Source organism: Penicillium malachiteum, assembly GCF_028827825.1.
Source record: "Penicillium malachiteum strain IBT 17515 chromosome Unknown utg000001l:1.0-8184562.0:1.0-8186909.0, whole genome shotgun sequence".
NCBI classification, from domain to species: Eukaryota; Fungi; Ascomycota; class Eurotiomycetes; order Eurotiales; family Aspergillaceae; genus Penicillium; species Penicillium malachiteum.
Window position 1 is genome coordinate 2,281,240 of NW_026643094.1, and position 18,603 is coordinate 2,299,842.

The 18,603-nt window shown below is 46.5% G+C and overlaps 6 protein-coding genes across 6 annotated transcripts; 3 read left to right on the forward strand and 3 right to left on the reverse strand.

Annotated features, from left to right (window-relative positions):
• Nucleotides 1-1,369: 1,369 nt before the first annotated feature.
• On the reverse strand, nucleotides 1,370-2,920 carry hapX (bZIP transcription factor HapX; the record flags this gene model as incomplete). The annotated part of the gene is made up of 1 exon (XM_057084289.1): nucleotides 1,370-2,920. One exon carries the CDS (start codon nucleotides 2,918-2,920, stop codon nucleotides 1,370-1,372), a length of 1,551 nt encoding a protein of 516 aa, XP_056950438.1.
• A 4,552-nt stretch (nucleotides 2,921-7,472) lies between these two features.
• N7483_000852 (M18 family aminopeptidase) lies at nucleotides 7,473-9,023 on the forward strand (the record flags this gene model as incomplete). The annotated part of the gene is made up of 1 exon (XM_057084290.1): nucleotides 7,473-9,023. The coding sequence occupies one exon, from the start codon at nucleotides 7,473-7,475 to the stop codon at nucleotides 9,021-9,023; it is 1,551 nt and encodes a 516-aa protein (XP_056950439.1).
• A 419-nt stretch (nucleotides 9,024-9,442) lies between these two features.
• Nucleotides 9,443-10,922, reverse strand: N7483_000853 (uncharacterized protein; the record flags this gene model as incomplete). The annotated part of the gene is made up of 5 exons (XM_057084291.1): nucleotides 9,443-9,864; nucleotides 9,913-9,980; nucleotides 10,046-10,419; nucleotides 10,481-10,585; nucleotides 10,647-10,922. Coding segments are annotated over 5 exons (1,245 nt in total), but the record flags the coding sequence as incomplete, so codon positions are not given.
• A 3,072-nt stretch (nucleotides 10,923-13,994) lies between these two features.
• N7483_000854 (rRNA-binding endoribonuclease) lies at nucleotides 13,995-15,334 on the forward strand (the record flags this gene model as incomplete). The annotated part of the gene is made up of 2 exons (XM_057084292.1): nucleotides 13,995-14,762; nucleotides 14,819-15,334. 2 exons carry the CDS (start codon nucleotides 13,995-13,997, stop codon nucleotides 15,332-15,334), a joined length of 1,284 nt encoding a protein of 427 aa, XP_056950441.1.
• A 381-nt stretch (nucleotides 15,335-15,715) lies between these two features.
• Nucleotides 15,716-16,405, reverse strand: N7483_000855 (H/ACA ribonucleoprotein complex subunit NOP10; the record flags this gene model as incomplete). Its single annotated transcript, XM_057084293.1, has 7 exons — nucleotides 15,716-15,735; nucleotides 15,793-15,845; nucleotides 15,909-15,947; nucleotides 16,002-16,030; nucleotides 16,087-16,131; nucleotides 16,213-16,225; nucleotides 16,299-16,405. The coding sequence occupies 7 exons, from the start codon at nucleotides 16,403-16,405 to the stop codon at nucleotides 15,716-15,718; spliced, it is 306 nt and encodes a 101-aa protein (XP_056950442.1).
• A 479-nt stretch (nucleotides 16,406-16,884) lies between these two features.
• On the forward strand, nucleotides 16,885-18,231 carry sen2 (tRNA splicing endonuclease subunit SEN2; the record flags this gene model as incomplete). Its single annotated transcript, XM_057084294.1, has 1 exon — nucleotides 16,885-18,231. The coding sequence occupies one exon, from the start codon at nucleotides 16,885-16,887 to the stop codon at nucleotides 18,229-18,231; it is 1,347 nt and encodes a 448-aa protein (XP_056950443.1).
• Nucleotides 18,232-18,603: the final 372 nt, after the last annotated feature.

Below are 18,603 nucleotides of genomic sequence, written 5' to 3' on the forward strand. Positions count from 1 at the left end.
GTTCGAAAGGCACTCACCGGACACATATTAAGTATGAAGATGTTCGGGATGAGGATGAGTTTATGGTCGACAAAATAGGCAGACCTCAAGTTCTCATCTTCCTTCAGGATTGAGCCAATGAGCATTCATTAGACATCATTATAATTCCCCTCGGCAGGCTCTTTTCCAAGATTCCTTCCATTATTCGACATCAAGCACTAGCACCACATGATAGCAGCAAGTAAGGGTAGCACTTGAGCTCCAGGCTTGTATTGCTTTTATTCCTCTGTCTGGCCAAGCAGGAATCAACCTTGCGGGCTTTATCCAAGTTTCTTGATTTCAACTTCAAACGTTGGAGTTTTGTTTCATTGAAATCTTCTACCCAGGGATGATGATTACCATTAGTATGACGTCGGGAAGTACAAAAGCGGATTTCAAGTATATCTCACCTTCAGGCAGTTGTTGATTTCCAGCAAACACGCGCATCAATTTTAGCACTCGTATACAGTCGGTTCCAAGGATGTAGAGCGTTGATGAGTGTCGATGAGACGTTTTTTCGAAGGTCAGACGTCATTCAAGTTGGTAATTTCAAAGTCACCTGGAATGTAGGTGCTGTAGATTTTGACCTCCAGAGGGTTGATGCAGCTTGATCAACAACTTGAATCATATATAGCGAGCGAGAATTGATTCAGGCATGAGGGACCCGTTTTGATTGTGCGAGGTATAAATCATGATGGCACCGCTGCCAGTGGAAGCAGGTGATAACATGGATATTCAAGTTCAAGTTCAACTTTTTATTTCAACGAGCAACATTTAAGTGCTTGGGTACAACCATTTGAATAATCGGCACTTCGCTATTAACAGCCAGCCAAGCACTCAAGTGCTAGCAAGCAGAGTAGCTTATCGGTTCAAGTTGCAAACATCTACTCTACGACTCGACCTAATCTACAATCTACTATGTAGTACTGTCACATGTAGCTACGCAGGGAGCGAGTATTGATTTGATATCATTCCATTCATGAGAACAAGGTGTATACATCACACAAATCACAAAAACGCCAGTCAAAGATCTAATCCGTCTAGATCAGAATCCCAAAAACAAAAAGTCCACCATAGACCATGTTCATATCGGTCAAATGTCCCATCGCAGTACCAAAAGAGTCTACTGATGCAGAGCCTTGGCAACACTAAATGATCAAAGAAATGTGTACTTTTGGAAGAAGATGGTAGATAACCTGATGGAATGTAGTCCATATAGTGGTACATGGAGCAATCGGGGTATGACGGGTATCAAATTGCCTCAGAGAGGCGTAAGGTAAAAACCCCGATGCAAGAATCGAAGAAGAAAGGGTGCAATGTAAGTCGTCAGTCATGCTGACTTTTTTTCAGTTTATTTTGATGCAAATCGACGGTCAAAGTAGCGGAGAACGCCCATGACACTTGCTGCTTCGACCTCCAAGGCTGCACGACCGCTGCGGGTTTCTGTGACTGCAGCAGAGGGGTCATTGGGGTTTGGAAGAGTGTGAAGCTTAGGTAGCCAGTTCGAGATATCATCGCTGGCTCGGTTGAAGTTGGGGTGACGGGAAAGAGTAGTAAAAGCATCGGCGCAGCTCAGGGTGAGCGCATTGGGCGTAGAGGGCTTGGATGGGGCAGATTGCGCAGACAAGGAGGGGTTGCTACGCGTGATCGGGGCGGCGGGGGCATTTCTTGACATGCAGCATCCCCCGTCGGCTCCCTTCCCACCGCAGCAGCCTCCTCCCGATGGAGTTCCGCTCGCTGACCGGGAGGCTGCCAGCGTCTTGCAAAAAAGGGTGCTCCGAGGATCGGCAAGACATTGGGCGCAAGTACCGGGCCCATTAGCACATGGGTTGGTGGCTTGAGTGATAGATGGAAGTGTCACCTCGGAGCGGACATCACCGTCGGAAGGGGGTGGTGTGAATTGGGAGATAGACTGGATAGGAGGGAGACGATGGTCCTCGAAAGAGTTGCGGCGGCCGCGCTGCTGCTCTTGAGCGGCCATTTCGGCGCAGATGCAGGGAGTGCCATCCTGGCAGAATCCACAGGGATCCACAGGCGGGGATGAGACATTATTATTGTGGTGATTGCTGTGGGAGCTCGACTGTAGAGGAACACCAGCGAATCGAGCAGTGAAATCGATTTCCATTTCCTCCGGATCAGGCTTGATCTCGGGCTCAGACATCTCCCGTTCGGGACTGCCGACTCCATGAGGAGGATGTCTACCACGGGACTCGTGGGTATCAATGGGCATTCCAAAAGCATCCTCGATGCACTGACAGTGCGAAGAAGAGCAGTCAGTGCAACCAAGGGGCACATTCTCTGGCCCTGGTTCCCTGTTTCGCGCAGGGGCTGTGATAACAACACCTTCCATCCGAGTACCTCGAGAGGAGCGTGATCGAGGTGGCAAAGGAACCGAGTCTGGCATGGGAGACTTGCTGTTGGATTGGGACATGGAAGCTCGGAATTCCTTGACAAGAGCTTCCTTTGCACTGCGTTCAATCGACACTTCCTTCTCCAGAGCGTGGCATCGATCACGCCACCAAGACATCTCCTCGCGGCATTGCTCAACTTCGCGTGATAGATTGCTAATCTGCTCAGTGAAAGTTGCGGCTCGGATGTCATGGGTATCTTCGATTTCCTTCATCTGCTCCTCCAGTTCTTGGACACGGGCGGCCCGTCGCTCCCGGAATGCCCGCTGGGCAGCTCGGTTTTGTGCCTTGCGCTTGGTGGGTGGTGTATCTGTTGCTGGCTTCCGACCGGGCTTGGGACGAGGTGGGATCACCCATTCCTTCGATGTGATAGAGCCGGGCGTACCCGGGCCGGGCGACGGTGCGACAGAGGGTCTAGCAGCCAAGGCAGGAGCCATAGCCAATGGAGCTACAGTGGCCTGCGCAGGCGTGATAGACACGCCTGTCGTGGCCATGGTGGTGACTCGAAATCAATTCAGGTGCTGTGTTGGGGTTAGCGGGCGCAGAGGGGAAACGCGAGTCGGGCGGCTTCGGGACATACGCACGAGCTTTCGGTCGGAAAAACGGATGTGCGGTCATGTAAACCCGAGTAAGGAGTAAGCGAGCTCTGGTTTTTTTTCTCCCTGATGAAAAGGAAATAAATCCAAGAATTATTTCCAGGGTATTCTGCAGGGGTAAGGGAAGCTAATAAAGAAGCTCGAGGGATAAAAAGTGGGAAAAGAAAGAAAGAAATGTGGATGATGATCAGATTAGATCGTGCTCACATGATTCCGGTTTCGGATGCTCTACATAGCGGGGAGGATCCGTATACAGAGTTTTTTATTATTATTTTATTATTATTTTTTATCTGATCCGTGTGCCGGTTAATTGGATCATCGAGTGGGCTGACACTGGTTTCAACCTGTTAAATTCTCTCTTCGAATTAAGTCTGGTTCATTATGATTTTCTTCGCCAACTGCGTCTAGGAGGGCAAACATTGAATCAGGAGGCTCGAGCAAACCCTTTCCTCTAAGCTATATATAGCTTGAATGAACGGAACAGGTGCAGAAAGAGATAGAAACCTGATCATGATGAGATTTCCAAAGGAGAGAGAGAGAGAAAAAAAGACGGGAATTCCAATTCTAACCTAATAATCTTCTCCTTACAGGGTTGGAAGTCATGATGGAGTCGAGTAATCCTTGGACCGTGGATGGACAATGCCCCCTCCTCTCGGTGTACGAAGTACACTCGGTCATTACCTAGCAGAAATCGAATTGGACCAATCGCAAGCTTGCCGGTGCGCGAAATCTCTCTTCCTTTATCATGGCTAGTCACACCGGTATGGATCGACACAGTCTTGGCCAATGTTTGGTTGAGCCCTAACTGCCGCTCTCGGGCTTGATCTTATCTGATGGCGCTAGCCATCCCTTATGGACAAAATCTGATCCACGTTATTTGAGAATGACGCGAGGGAATTGAATTTTTTTCTCTCTCTTTGGATCACCCTAATCCACTCTTTTGCCCTCTAAGTTTATTTCTATGATTGGTTCATCGCCCGCGTTCTGCGTTGCTGTGTCTTGGCTCTCCCCACACATTGCAAATTCTTATCAATCAGTGGCTCTTGACGCCTTTCTTGCCGAACGAGCGCCGAAAAACGGACTCCTTCGCAAACAACATTCGATTCGGGAAGTTCAATCCAGGTGGATATTAAATAGAAGAGAGAAGAAATATCCTTGAGGATCTCATTTATCATAGTACCCATCATTGGTCCCAGGCTCCGTCATAGTCCATCCTAGCGCCTTGCACAGAGTACGGATTACAGAAGTGGCGATTGAGAGAAAAAAGAGGGGCTACCAGTTACCGGTGATCCATTCCGGCGATGCTCATTATCTTCTATGGTTCTGGCACGTAAGAACATTGCCGTGGGCTTTGCCAGCTTATACCCGGGAGTCAAAGCAGCCCAGGGGTTCAGAGTGATTCCTTGAAAGTCGTATTTTCTTTTCTCATTCCCTTGGCAGTTTTGAATCAATGAATTCTGGTCTTATCATCGCCACTGGCATCGCCTAAATATTCTGTTCAGGATGGGTTCTATTCTCTGCTGGTAAAACCTACCCCCGGCTATGGATGAACCGGTGGCTGGGTGATCTGCAACAACTTCGCCGCCGCCGCATAGAGCTGCGCAATAATCAATCTCTTCAAACAAGAGTAGCCACCAAATATTGCCATGGAATTACTCGGGATCTCTTCCTGCTCCCCAAGAACTAACGGCAGCGGTATGTGGTGATATCATCACCCCCACAAATTATCCACTCTAGTCCGTTTGTAAAGCCCGAAATCTATCCCATGAAATCTATCCCATGAGATCAGCTAAAATGAAACATTTCGAGCTTGAAGATGCATACATGAATATGAGAATGAATTTTCAAGACGCTCTACAGGCTACAGAGTTGTAAAAGCAATATGTTATACAAAGAGACATTTATTGATATTGAATCATACAGATAGTAAAATCGTCAAGCCTCAATTGCGCTTGAGAAAACCCAGACATATCATTAAGCCTTCACGTCCTGATCCCCGCTGTGCCGATTGTCCTGAAGTTTGAGCCGAAACTCGCCACAGCCACAGCCTCCTGAGTTCTTGTTCTTGTTCCTGTATCCTCCGCGCCCACGGTCCCCACTGTGCCGATTGTCCTGAAGTTTTACCAAAACCCGCCACGGCCACAACTTCCAAAGTCTCTGAAATCGCGCGGTCAGATGTTATCGGGACAACAAGTGATGCAAGCAAATATACTTCGGAATCGGTTCGTGAATGTAAAAGCTATGCCGATTGTCCTGAAGCTACAATGAAATCCGCCACAGTCACAAGCTCGAGGTCGAATCGTCAGAGCGAGGCTGATTGTCCTGAAGTTTCATTGGTCACCCGCCACAGCCATAGCTGCCGGCAGTTGTCATCGTTTGGAGGGGTTGTTGCTGGAGCCAACTACCTCGATTGTTTTCAAGTTTCATTGGAGCTTTTTGTTTATGGTTGTGTGTGTTTTTTTTGGTTTTTTTTTTGTTTTCTTTGTTTTTTTGGCTGAGGCTTTTGTGGGATTCTGCTTCAGGCTATTTTGGAGCACTGTGTTTGGCTGGGGTCTTGTTTTTGTTTTTGTAGAGACCAAATTGGAAGAGGCCTGAAGAGCGGCCAGAAGTGGAAGAGGCCAGAAGTGGAAGAGGCCAGAATGCAGAGAAAGCCAGATTATGGAGAAAGCCAGATTGTGGAATAAAAGTGGGAGGAAGCTGATGCCAATGAAACTTGCCGTGGTAATAGAGGCTCCAGATTATCGCGATTCGTGTCGATCTATCGTTGGAAAAGCAAGCTATGCCGATTGTCCTGAAGCTTCAATGAAACCCGCCACAGTCACAAGCTCGAGGTCGTAGTGTTGTCAGAGCAAGGCTGATTGTCCTGAAGTTTGATTGTCACCCGCCACGGTCATAGATGCATGAGGATGAGAGATGGGTTGCATGTGGGACTGTGGACCTTGTAGAAGTGACTGTACAGAATGTGTTGTCAGTATAGAATGAAGGAGAATTTGGGGTACCAACTTGTCCACAGCTACCCCAAGGTAAGAGCATGACCAAGGCATATCAGATAAAGACCAGTAAGATTGAATGTGTGAGACCATGTGGAGATGATTCAATTGACAGAGATATCGAAGGCGGGTGGATGGTCATGATGGATAGATATCATGATGGATAAATGTTCTGATGAAGGTCATGATGGATGAATGTTTTGATGAAGGTCATGATGGATGAAGGTCATGATGAATTAAAGTCATGATGGATGGTTGCCTTGATGATGGTCATGATGAATTAAAGTCATGATGGATGGTTGCCTTGATGATGGTCATGATGGATGAAAGTCATGATGGATGAATGTTTTGATGGACGATGATGAAATCAAGGTCCAAGAGATGAAGTGGGATGTGGATCAGAAAAACCTGGAGAAGAGGCGAGTTGAAGAAGGAAAAGGTTGAAAAGTAAACAAAGATCTGGGGAATTTATACCCTGGGGGTGGGGCTCTCAGAACGCGTCAAGATCACACATCTATGTCTGAATCGACCAATCAGAAGCTCATGGCTCTGCGGAAGTACATATCCATCGCTCTCTGTATAAAATTGGCTGCCACACGATGCTTAGTTACCTCCTGATCGATTAAGCTCCAGAATCAGTGAAGATCACCGAGAAGAGAGCAAGCGAACCAATAATACGTCAGGATCACGAATTTTAAGCGAGTCTAATCGAATCAAGAGCATGAGTGCCTATACGCAAACATTCTCAACCCCAATCTCAGTCAAAGAAATAATCGCTGCATATGCCTGTTTCTCTCTATTTTTCCCCTTGTAGCAGGGATATCGGGAGACTCTTCATTGATTCAGGTAAAACTTGCAAGTCGTCTGTACTCCATACTGCGATCTTAAAAGTGGCCTATTAACCCATACAATAAATCTCTTCGGAGCCCTGGAGGGAGTACTATTCCAATATTCCAAGATTGGGGCTCCCACAAATTTCTATATACACCTCTATGGGTCCATAAAAAGATGAGTATATTTTTCAACTACTAACTATTAGTATACACATTTCCATTGAGTCTCAGTCCGTCAACCTTGGAAGCGTATGTAAGTCTAGTGCGAGACATGGCACACTTTGACAACTTGAATTCCACAAATCCATCAATATATTCAGCAGTCAATCTAAGGCGCGATATATCTTAACAGATATCAGAATGCTGGTAAAACCATATAAGCTTCAATTTGAACCTCGGAAGTCCTTGTTGATAAGCTTCCAAGGTCAATGAAGCTTAACCGAATACAGATGTGTTCCTGATCTCCGAGGCCCACAATTGTTATCATTTGGCAGGTTATCGGCTGCACCCGACGATAACGCAAGGGGCCCCAGCCTCTCTCCAACTCTTCCGTCCCCTCATCATCCTCAAGTATTCTACTCCGTATCCCACAATTCAATCCCACCACAAGACTTGAATAAATCAATCATGACCCGAAGACACGCAGTCGGTCTCGACAAGCCATGGGCTTCTCAGATAGCCGCCCAGCTGCCTGACTATTCTTATGCCCAGCCGGCCGCAGCTACTCCAACTCCGGCTCCCGAAGCTCCCAAGCCAGCTGCGACCGAGGCACCCATCAACCCCAAGGACTACTCGCTGCCGTACTGCCATTTCATGACCTCAAATCCCACCATCTTCCATGCTGTTGACTCCTTCGCCAAGGAGCTCGAGCAGCACGGCTATAAGAAGCTTAGCGAACGCGCTGTGTGGACCTCCGACCTGAAGCGGGGCGGCAAGTTCTACGTTACACGTAACAGCAGCTCGCTGATTGCATTCAATATTGGAAAGGATTATGAGAGTGGTAATGGTGTGGCTATTGTCGCTGGTCACGTGGATGCTCTGACCGCGAAGCTGAAGCCCGTTTCGAAGCTCCCTACCAAGGCTGGCTTTCAACAGCTGGGCGTTGCTCCATATGCTGGTGCATTGGGCCCAACTTGGTGGGACCGTGATCTCGGTATTGGTGGCCGTGTTTTGGTCAAGAACTCAGAGGGCAAGGTTGAGACTAAGTTGGTAAAGCTGGACTGGCCCATCGCTCGTATTCCTACCCTGGCTCCTCACTTCGGATCGCCCGCAAATGGCCCTTTCAACCCAGAGACCCAGATGGTTCCTATTGTTGGTGTTGATAACTCGGATCTGTTTGAAAAGTCAGCCACTCCATCGGTGGATATCAAGGCTGGATCCTTCGCTTCTACCCAGCCGGAGAAGCTCGTTAAGGTTATCGCTAAGGAGATTGGCGTTACGGATTACAGCTCCATTCTTCAGTGGGAGCTTGAACTATTTGACACCCAGCCTGCTCAACTGGGTGGATTAGATAAGGATCTGATCTTTGCTGGTCGTATTGACGATAAGCTTTGCTGCTATGCTGCTCATCATGGTCTTCTGGCCTCCGACGATAACAAGTCAAGCGGTATTGTGAAGATGGTCGGCATGTTTGATGACGAGGAGATTGGCAGCCAGTTGCGTCAAGGCGCCCAGTCAAATTTCATGAGCAGTGTCATCGAGAGAATCACCGAGGCCTTTGCCACCGGATCTTACGGTCCCAACCTTCTCTCCCGCACTGTTGCTAACAGTTTCTTGGTTTCCTCGGACGTCATTCATGCTGTCAACCCTAACTTTCTTAACGTTTACTTGGAGAACCACTCCCCACGTCTTAATGTCGGTGTGACAGTCTCTTGTGATTCCAACGGCCACATGACAACTGATAGCGTCAGCCATGGTCTTCTGAAGGAAATCGCATCTCGATCTGACTCGACCCTTCAGGTCTTCCAAATCCGAAATGACTCTCGCAGCGGTGGTACTATCGGTCCCATGACCAGTGCGCGCATTGGTATGCGTGCCATTGATTGTGGTATTCCCCAGCTCAGCATGCACAGCATTCGTGCAACCACTGGTAGTGAAGACCCCGGACTGGGTGTCAAGCTCTTCAAGGGTGTCTTTGACCACTTCGAAGAGGTTGACAAGGAGTTTGCGGCTTTTTAAATATTATATGTTGATTGAAAGATTTTGTCATTAGATTTCATCTCGGTTGCGAGCCTAGTGGCTGGTCATCTGTTTCTGATCTTTAGATCCTAGCTTTCTTGAATACCTCCATGTCATTCTTGTTAAACCACATCTTTCATTCAGTAGCTATGCTCAATCGTCTTAGTGTAAAAGAATTTTCCAGTATCCATCTTGAATAAGATTAAGAAATGTGTATGAGTAAATTAAAGACATGAAAACAAAAGAAAATAGTCCAACAAAATTCCGCGAGAGACCTCGGAATTGAGCTCGACCGAAAAGAGCGTATGATTATGATTAGAAATAGTGCTATGGGTATTTGTCCACGGTAGATACCAAACTCAATGGTGGCCATTATAAAGCGAAAGATAGATAAACAAAGACTCCTCGAATGGTCAAAACTAGGAGTAAGAGGACGTCTCCGAGATATCATGTTGGTGGTAACCATGAGCAGCCTCACGGTCCTGTCGCGCAAGCCCCGTGACCTCATCAGCAACGCCAGGAGCGCAAATTTTGGTTTCCTTGAACCACCGCTTGCCATACTTGTGTGGACTCGTTGGGACAAGCTCGAGGGCTCGTTCTGGGTCGCCAGCTCCGTACTCGGGGTACTCGCCAGAGGCACCAAGTGGGGACTCATCGTTCCATGTTGTTGTTTGCTGTGTTGTAGAGACAGGGCCACTTGCATAGCGACGGCTTCCATGTAGTGAAGAGAGTAGACCGGGGGCAAATTTGGAAATGAGTGGTTTGAGTGTGGGAAGGCAGGCACATATAATGCCTGTGTTGCATTCGATGGCGGACCATGATGCGGCGCCGACATTATCATCTAGCAAAGTCAGGAGATGGAGCTTCATAGTATGTAAAGAGAACTTACAGGTGGGGTCTGTCGAGTCGGCAATTTTCTTCAAACTCACCAGACGAATAATACTGGTGATACAGACACTATAGCCGTTAGCTGGGCATGCACAGATGGGGATGATGTATAAAATGCCGTTTGAGAAACTTACAATCCTCCCAACGCAAAGAGAATCATCAAAGCAGCTTTCTGTTTTCTTGGAATATCGATGGCAATCAGAGCAGGAATGGGGATTATGAGGATCACAAGATCAGTGGTAATGTGCATACTAGCATTCGAGAACCACAACCCAGGTTTGCTCAAGCAGAAACCTGATATGGAATCATCCCAGAACTTGGCCACTGGAATGCAGTTCAAAAATGCACTAATTACTGCCCATGTACCATAAATCCCGAGGATCGTAATCATTATCCAGCAGACGACCCGCATGCGATGGGTTGGGAAGACACGGAAGTATTGCATCAGAATTGAAGCTTTTGCGCAGAGGACGGCAGCGTTGTAGAATGGAATTGTGAGCCAAAATGCCTATACCCATTTCAATCATGTAAGCTTCTTTTCTCATCTCATTTGTATCCTGGGTCCTCACCTTCATTTGTCTCTCGAGGATATTGGGTGGAATATCTTTTAGATGCATTCCCATCCCACTAGTAGCCTCGACGATATCCAGACCCATGAAAACATAAGAATTTGCCTGTCATTGAATTAATCCTGAAATGTACACTTTTGGAAGTCAGAAATAAAAAAGCACTTACCAGTGCAATGATAACCATCCAATCATTTGACTCCATCCTCCTCATAATCCTGGCTCTAGTATACAGTCGTAATCCCACAAAGCAAGTCGCCAATACTGTGAAAACAACACTGTAAGTCAGGCCTTGCACACCACGATTAGAGAGATACACATCTCCATAGTTTCGTTTAAAAAGATCATTGTGTGTAAGAGACAGATCCATATCTCTGATCCTGCAACAGGATTCACCACGTTTTGACGAATTCTTGGGCCCAACCGAAGTCAATCCTCGGATAGGCTTCGTAGAAGTGGAAATTAGAATAATAAAAAATAAATATAAGAATAAATATAAGAATAAGATAGACTCAGGTGGCAGTAAATATTGAATGAAAGATAGGAAAAGAGCAGAGATAAACGAATGGACTGATAACTCTTGGAGTTCAAGTAGATAGAGCTTGTCAAGTAAACAAACGATGAAAAGTACTACTAGTAGTATTCCCTTCCCCAGATCGACGGCAAAAAGGGGAAGTGGAGGATATAAGAAAGCCCTATCGACATGCATGCTAATGTGAATAGAACCAGGTACCAGGAATCGTTGGCCCATAGAAAACAAGACCAGACCATCACAGTGGATCCAGAGAGTCAGGCACAGTTGGGACTGGAATCCACTTATCCAATTACTCGGATGAAAGGGTCCCATATATTCTCCCTGTGTAAACTCCTCGCTCCTAGGATTAACGGTCTATGACCCTGGAGTATCCGTGGTTTTGGGTGCGAGACAATATCCTAGTCTATGAGAGCTTAAGTTGCAGTTGGGTCGCGCAAGGGGGTGCATCCGCCGAATCGGGACACATGTTTACCTCAAAGTACTCGATTCTTGCATCATAATGTTGAATTTTATGATTGACTGTCTTCCTATGGTATGTTATTATGGGGTTCGGGGGGGGTATTTGTCCTTTTTGAAGAGTTCTGTATGGTTGTTCACAAGACATGGTACCTGCACATGTGGGCGTCGTTTAAAGTTGCCAAGGTTTAGAAGGGATCATCTTGCTTTAGGCTTCATTATAACAAATTTTAATTCCTTTTTTATCTCATTGGTCATGAATTATTCCAGGGGTCTAAAAATTAGTTGGATTTTGCCGAAGGGTACAAAATAGGATAACGCTCTGGGGAAACATTGAGGTCTCCAGGGCTCCATCTCGGAGTAGTAACCAGCAAAGGCACTTACATGTAGCACTCCACATTCCATGTATGTAGAGTATATGACAACTGGTGGCTCAAAGATGGCATTTCAGTTATTTTTCCCAATGAATGCAATAGCAGAGAAATATGAAAATTTCCACTATTGAGATTTAATTTATGGTGTTCTTAGGTTAATATTCATGTGCAGGAAGTATGCATCATCCTGCTCAAGAAAGAGTAAGAGATCTGCATTATACGAACTTGGAACACAAGAGGAAAGTCATCCGACAGCCATATGTATGTCACGATTGATCAACGTCAAACACATCCATGGAAAATGTCACCAAATAAGCTACTCGTTCTTCAAATAGCACATGTGCATACAAGAAGATGTACGATGAACCCGGGCGTGGACCTTGGGTGCTGATTCGAATTGATGAGTTCACGTTTCTATCCAGTAAGATTATTTCCATAATGACACGTCCCGATTCGAATCTTGTTTGCCTTCTGAATATGGACCAGGATTAGCTGACAAATTGATCTCAAATATCATCATTTGGACCAACGGAGCCGAAATGCATGGGCCATTCGAGACGAGGCACAGAACGAGATCACTTGATATTTTCTTTTTCTTTGGAATGCGCACTCAGAAGAAAAGGACTTGAGATATTTAATTGGCATATTATTGGAATAAAGCTACTACTACTATTAATGTTTGGCTGCATTCTTGATTATCAAGAGCTAACATCAATTTGGACCCGTGGACATGGTCAGGGATCCCGACTTCCTGCAGCGTGTTGATAGTGCAAGTTGAACCCCCAAAGCACACTGGCACATTTCAAACGTTCAAAGTTGAATGGAAATATCCAGAAGAACTCAAGCGTTATTTGTCAGACAAAAGTCTTGAAAGAAAGCCTGCAAATTTTAAACTTCTTTTGTTCTCTCCATTGAGGTTCATTCATCGTCATACTACGAGTACACGATCTATCAGAATCACCTGGGCAGGTGCGGATAAAAGTTCAAGGACCGGGACTATCAGCTGCATACACCCTTGAATTCACCCCACAAAATTGAGTAGTAACGCTCTCCACATTGTCCTGTTTAGCACAGTCCGGCATTATGATGTGTAACTCCGAGTCCGACGTTGCTGCCCACCTATTGATGATATTATCTCTCAAGTGCCATATGTGGTCTCTTAATGCAGTGATAGGGTTTATCTGGTGCATAGTCACCTAGGCAGAGATATAATAATCCCAGACTACTACTAGCCGCTGTGACAGGCGATTGCGTAGTTGGAATTCAAATACCACGAGGGGCCTGCATTTTCAAATCCCAGAAGCGCCTACCCCTTTTAATGCTTATTATTTGACCGGTGGGAGTGGAACTAGATCCAGTATCTCCTGACTGAAATACGTGACAGGCAATTCTTCAGAAATTGACCGAGAGATATCTATCTGCGAACCGTTTTCAGGAAAACTACAGGACACTCCAGGGCTAGGTGCATGCAGTAGGGGATCTTGAACTTGATTGCTCCACGTGTTTGACCGCTAATTCGAGGTGGCTCTATTAAACGGCATGCATCCAGATGTTCAGACTTGCTGTTGGATGGATTTTGAAGTCATCAATTTCAAATGTTCTACAAGAAGACTTTCGGGGAAGGTTCTTCCACCAGCATTACCATTTGAAGATCGTCTAATAATGGAAGGTTCAGTCTGATAAGCTAAGCTTCTAGCTAGAGTAATTCACATTTTCTGATGAAGATTGAGCTGTTTGTGCATAATTAAGATAGCATGGCATGAGTACAAACTCTCCGGGTCTTGGGGTATGCTGCTAGTTCAATACTATATTCAACCCCACTACTCTGTAAGTATCTCAAGTCTGATCTCATCCTTTCCTTGCAGATGTATTCGGCAACTTAAGAATAAAGACTGAAGCGTTGAATATTTTCAGAAAATTTTATTTCATCATTATTATAATCAAAATTCCTAAGATATTATTACTCGAGTGTCTTCAAATGTTCAGACTTATACTCTCAGTAAGAACCTTGGAAGCGATAAGATAAGCGCACAGACCAACATTTGAGAAATTTCCTTTCCCACTCGTCGCATTCATCATTTTTTAAATACTTCCCCTCCACAACGAAGTCGCCTTGTATTCCTTCTAGATACAAAGTATCTTCTTCGCAAAGATGGCGGACTCTGTGGCGTCACCAACGAAGCCCGTCCATACAATTGTATTGGATGCTGGTCCCATTCTGAAAAATACCCCGCCACTATCAACCCTACTTCTTCAAGGTGAAGAACTGATTACCACGCCTTCCGTGATCAGCGAAATTCGCGACCCGGATGCTCGCCTGCGTGTTGAGACCATGTACCTGCCTTTCCTCAAGCAACGATCGCCTACCCCCAACAGTTTCAATATCATCAGCGAATTCGCCCGCAAGACTGGTGACCGATCTGTGCTGAGTCGAACCGATATCGAAGTATTGGCCCTTGCCTACGAGATCGAGTGTGAGCGCAATGGCGGAGATTGGCGTCTGCGCAGTGTGCCCGGCCAGAAGCGTGTCAACGGACCTCCTCCTGTGAAGGTGGAGGAGAAGAAGGAGGAAGTTGAGACTGACGGCACCGAGGCTATCACTGAGGGCGTCCAGGAAACAACCATTTCAGACAACGTGGAGGAGACTAAGCAAGAAGATGCTCCCGTCTCTGAAGAGGCTGTTCCCGCAGCTGATGATGTGACTGATGCCGTGGCTGAAGAAGATACCCCAGAGGAGGAGCAGCAGCAGGAGGAGGAGGAGGAGGAGGAGGAGGGCGAAGATGATGCCGGTGATTCTGATGGTGGAGAATGGATCACACCCTCCAACTACAAGCAGCGGCTGGCCCGCGATGATGCTGGTGCTTCCTCTACACCAGAGCCAAAGACCATGCAGGTCGCAACCATGACTACCGATTTCGCCGTAAGTCAAGTGTCCTGGATCACTCATAATAGAACAAATACTTATCCTTGTCACAGTGTCAAAACGTTCTTCTGCAGATGAACCTTAACCTACTCTCAACCACCACTTTGCAAAGAATTCAACATCTCAAGTCTTTCATCAAGCGCTGCCACGGTTGCTTCCTTACCACCAAGGACATGACCAAGCAGTTCTGCCCTCGCTGTGGTAAAGACACGCTCACCCGTGTCTCGTGTACTACAACTGCCAATGGCCAGTTCACTATGCACTTGAAGAAGAACATCCAGTGGAACAACCGAGGTAACATCTTCAGTGTTCCTAAGCCCATCCACGGCAGTTCCAACGGAAAGTGGAAGGGAGGCGGTGGTAAGGGTGGTTGGGGTACCGAGCTCATTCTATCTGAGGATCAAAAAGAGTATGTTCGATCTACAGCGGAGGAAGAACGCCGTCAGCGCCGGGAGCGTGATCTCATGGATGAGGATTACCTTCCAGGTATTTTGACTGGTGAGCGAAACAAGATGGGTGGTCGTATCAAGGTTGGTGCTGGTCGTAACGTCAACTCGAGAAAGCGTTGAACTTGACACGACGTTTGCATTATGGATTTCACGGGCTGGAGTTTTGGGGGTTTACGAACAAAAAAAAGTCCTTAGATCGTCCCACGAGGGAGCTGATCCTCCTGATTATGAGCAATGACTGAGTCTCTATTCTGTGGATATAAAAGCTTTGCACATAGATATTACTGAATAGAACTTGATGAACCCTTGTGGAAGTTGGAAACACATTTATAATTGGTAGTCAATATAAGAAATTATGGCTTCCTACAAATGAGCAACTCTAACTCTTGAGAAAAAGAACCAAAATAGCGAATATCGCAGTCATCCTTCGACTGTACAAAATAACACCATGCGCCAAAACACAGGTCAAAGCACCTTATGACCCTTAAACCCAATTTTTATTTAAACGGCAGGAGCAGCCTCTGCTTTGTTTGTTAGTAATTGATCGAGATATCGAGAGGTAGGGTTTCGCTTCATACCGGACTGCTGGGTGAGCAGGAGACCGTAACGCTTCTTGAGGGTAACACGGTGACTAAAATCAACAGGTTAGCCCACAAATCTATAACCTTATCATTTCACATCAAAAAAAACATACCGAGAGTACTTGTCATCGGGAGAGAAGCGAGCAGGGTGACTTCTGTAGGTTAGTAATTGCACATATCGAGCGATCATGGAAGGTTAAGCATACGCGGACTTGGAGACCTTGCCCTCAACGACCTAAACCAGATTGTTAGAACCATAATTTTGACTTCAGAACCAGAGGAATCACTAACCTTCTTCAAGGTGTAGATACGCTTGCCATCGGCACCGAGGGTGTACTAATCACCAGTTAGCGAGGATGTTCCTGACGGGCACTCGTAGACGGTGGATTTCGGTAATCGTAACTGTTGCGAACGTACCATAAGATGCATTCTGAGAGAAGAAAAATTAGTAAGGGCTTAGATAAAGTCAGATGACAAGACAGAGATAGACATTGAATGCTTACTTGGCGGTATTGGGTTGTCGATAGGCGTTAGATGCTTTAATCGTGAATGCTGTGGTCGGAGGAATTTTTTTTGATGCCGACGCACTCGGACCGCTCCGCTTAGTCATCGATGCGCTTAAAAACTCGAGCTCTTGACTTTTCCACTTCTTCCCACTTTAGACTGTGAGAGCAATTGACTTTGCTTTCTCAACGGTGTTTAATGATGCACTGAAATCCTCGCTAAGTATTGACTTGCGCAGGTAACTCGAACGCTTTATTACTTTCTATCACTCGGCCCAACTTCGACATATGTTTGGGCATTAGAGACCACAGGTGAGTTTGCTGCAAAGCTCCGCGAGCTTAAAATTTTTTTTTCTCTTTTTATCCAACACCAACCCTTCTATGATGACACAATAATAAACTCAGGCAATGGCAACTTTGATTTCTTCGCCATTGTCAATGATCTGTTTATTTGACTACAACGGTATCTGACAAGATCGATATCATGCAATTTTCACTCATGCATATTATCAAGAAGCCTTCGGCTAACGCTGTTTCTTGTTAGGAAACTTTTTTGTGTCTCAATACCCTTCAGTAAATCTTCAATATGGCCGAAGCCACCAGCACCTCTCCTGCTGGCCCTTTGAATGGGAATGGCCGTGCCCGGACGTCTCGTCCTCCTAGGCCCAACTACAGGGACATTCATCGCTTCCCTCTTCCTGTTACAATTCACAATGTTCCCTCCGTAATTCCTCATAATCCTCTTTCTCTCATTAGCGTCGCCCTCTCGTATCTATCTTGCTTGATCTCCCCTCCTCGCCAAGAACTCTATACTGCATACTTCGATTCAGCGACCTCTGCCGTCCATGTCACTGATGAGAAGACTATTAACGCTCTGTGGCGGATGGGCTTCTTCGGCAAGGGTAATCTAAGTCGAAGTGAGCCCAGCTGGCTGGAGCGTGAAAAGAAGCGCAGAGGGTATCTCGGTGGTAATACTAGTGAGGAGGCTACAAGGAAACGCAGAGCTGAGCGTCGCGAGTTGAAGCTTGAGCGTGCGAGGGTGGAGAGACAGATGATTGAGGAAAGACTCAAGGCCGAGGCTGCAGCCAGAGAGTCTGGTTCTATGACTCCAGATGGTGGTGATGCTGTTCCAGCACCTCCCACCTTGGAAAAGTTCTCTGTCAAGAAGGCCCTCGAGGCCAAATACCAACAAAAGCGACAGCCGGCACAACAGAATGGAAGTGCTACACAGGCCGACGCAACCCCTCAGACCTCCAATGGCAAGGCTGTACGATTCTCGCCGATCGTCGAAACGAAGGAAGTCGCTCCTCAAATAAACGATGACGACGATGATGCCGATCTCGAACTCGAGAATGAAGAGCACCTACAGCTCTCCAACGAAGAGACATTCTTCCTGGCGTACACCCTCGGGGTACTTCAAGTTGTTGACCGCGAAACCAATACCGTCATCCCAACCTCCTCCCTGTTCCACCGCCTCTGCCACCATTCCCACTTCCCGCCGCGCATCGGAACCGCTGATCTCCAGCCCGACGACCCATTTTTGACATCGTACGCTGTGTACCACCACTTCCGTTCTCTTGGCTGGGTGGTTCGCTCCGGTGTAAAATTCGGGACGGACTACTTGCTCTACAACCGTGGCCCTGTTTTCTCCCACGCTGAATTCGCTGTCATTATCGTGCCTTCCTACGAGCACCCTTACTGGAGTGAGACACAAGAACGCAAGGACTACGTGGCTCGGAAACAAGACCGAAGTTGGTGGTGGCTGCACTGTGTGAACCGAGTCCAGGCCCATGTGAAGAAGAGCCTGGCCATTGTTTATGTGCAGATCCCGCCACCTCAATCCTCATACGACGATATTGGAGGTGTTCTTGGTCAATACCGCGTGCGAGAGTTTCTTCTTCGACGATGGATCCCCAATCGGAGCCGTGATTAGAAGCTACATACTTCGGTTTGTCCATGTTGTAAAAGACTTTTGTGTAAGAATATGATATCCATATAGGGCTTCAGATACCCAAATCAATTTCAGACTCTTCTAGTTTCCTGGACCTCCGAACTCCATGAAGTACTATTTTCTATGCACTTGAATATCTGTCACGCATAGAGTACTCCGTAGAAATAGATTTTATAGACTGCTAAAACTCCATGCATATTAGTTTGACCTCGAGATCGTCGAAGTGTAATAAAAAGACGCTAGTCCATACTTGGTAATATTACTTGACGAGTCACGTGAGTCACGCGTTTCGCGTACTCAATCCTTTTGATCTCAATGCATTTGGCATCGGCACTGAACAAAGGCTCGAATCCA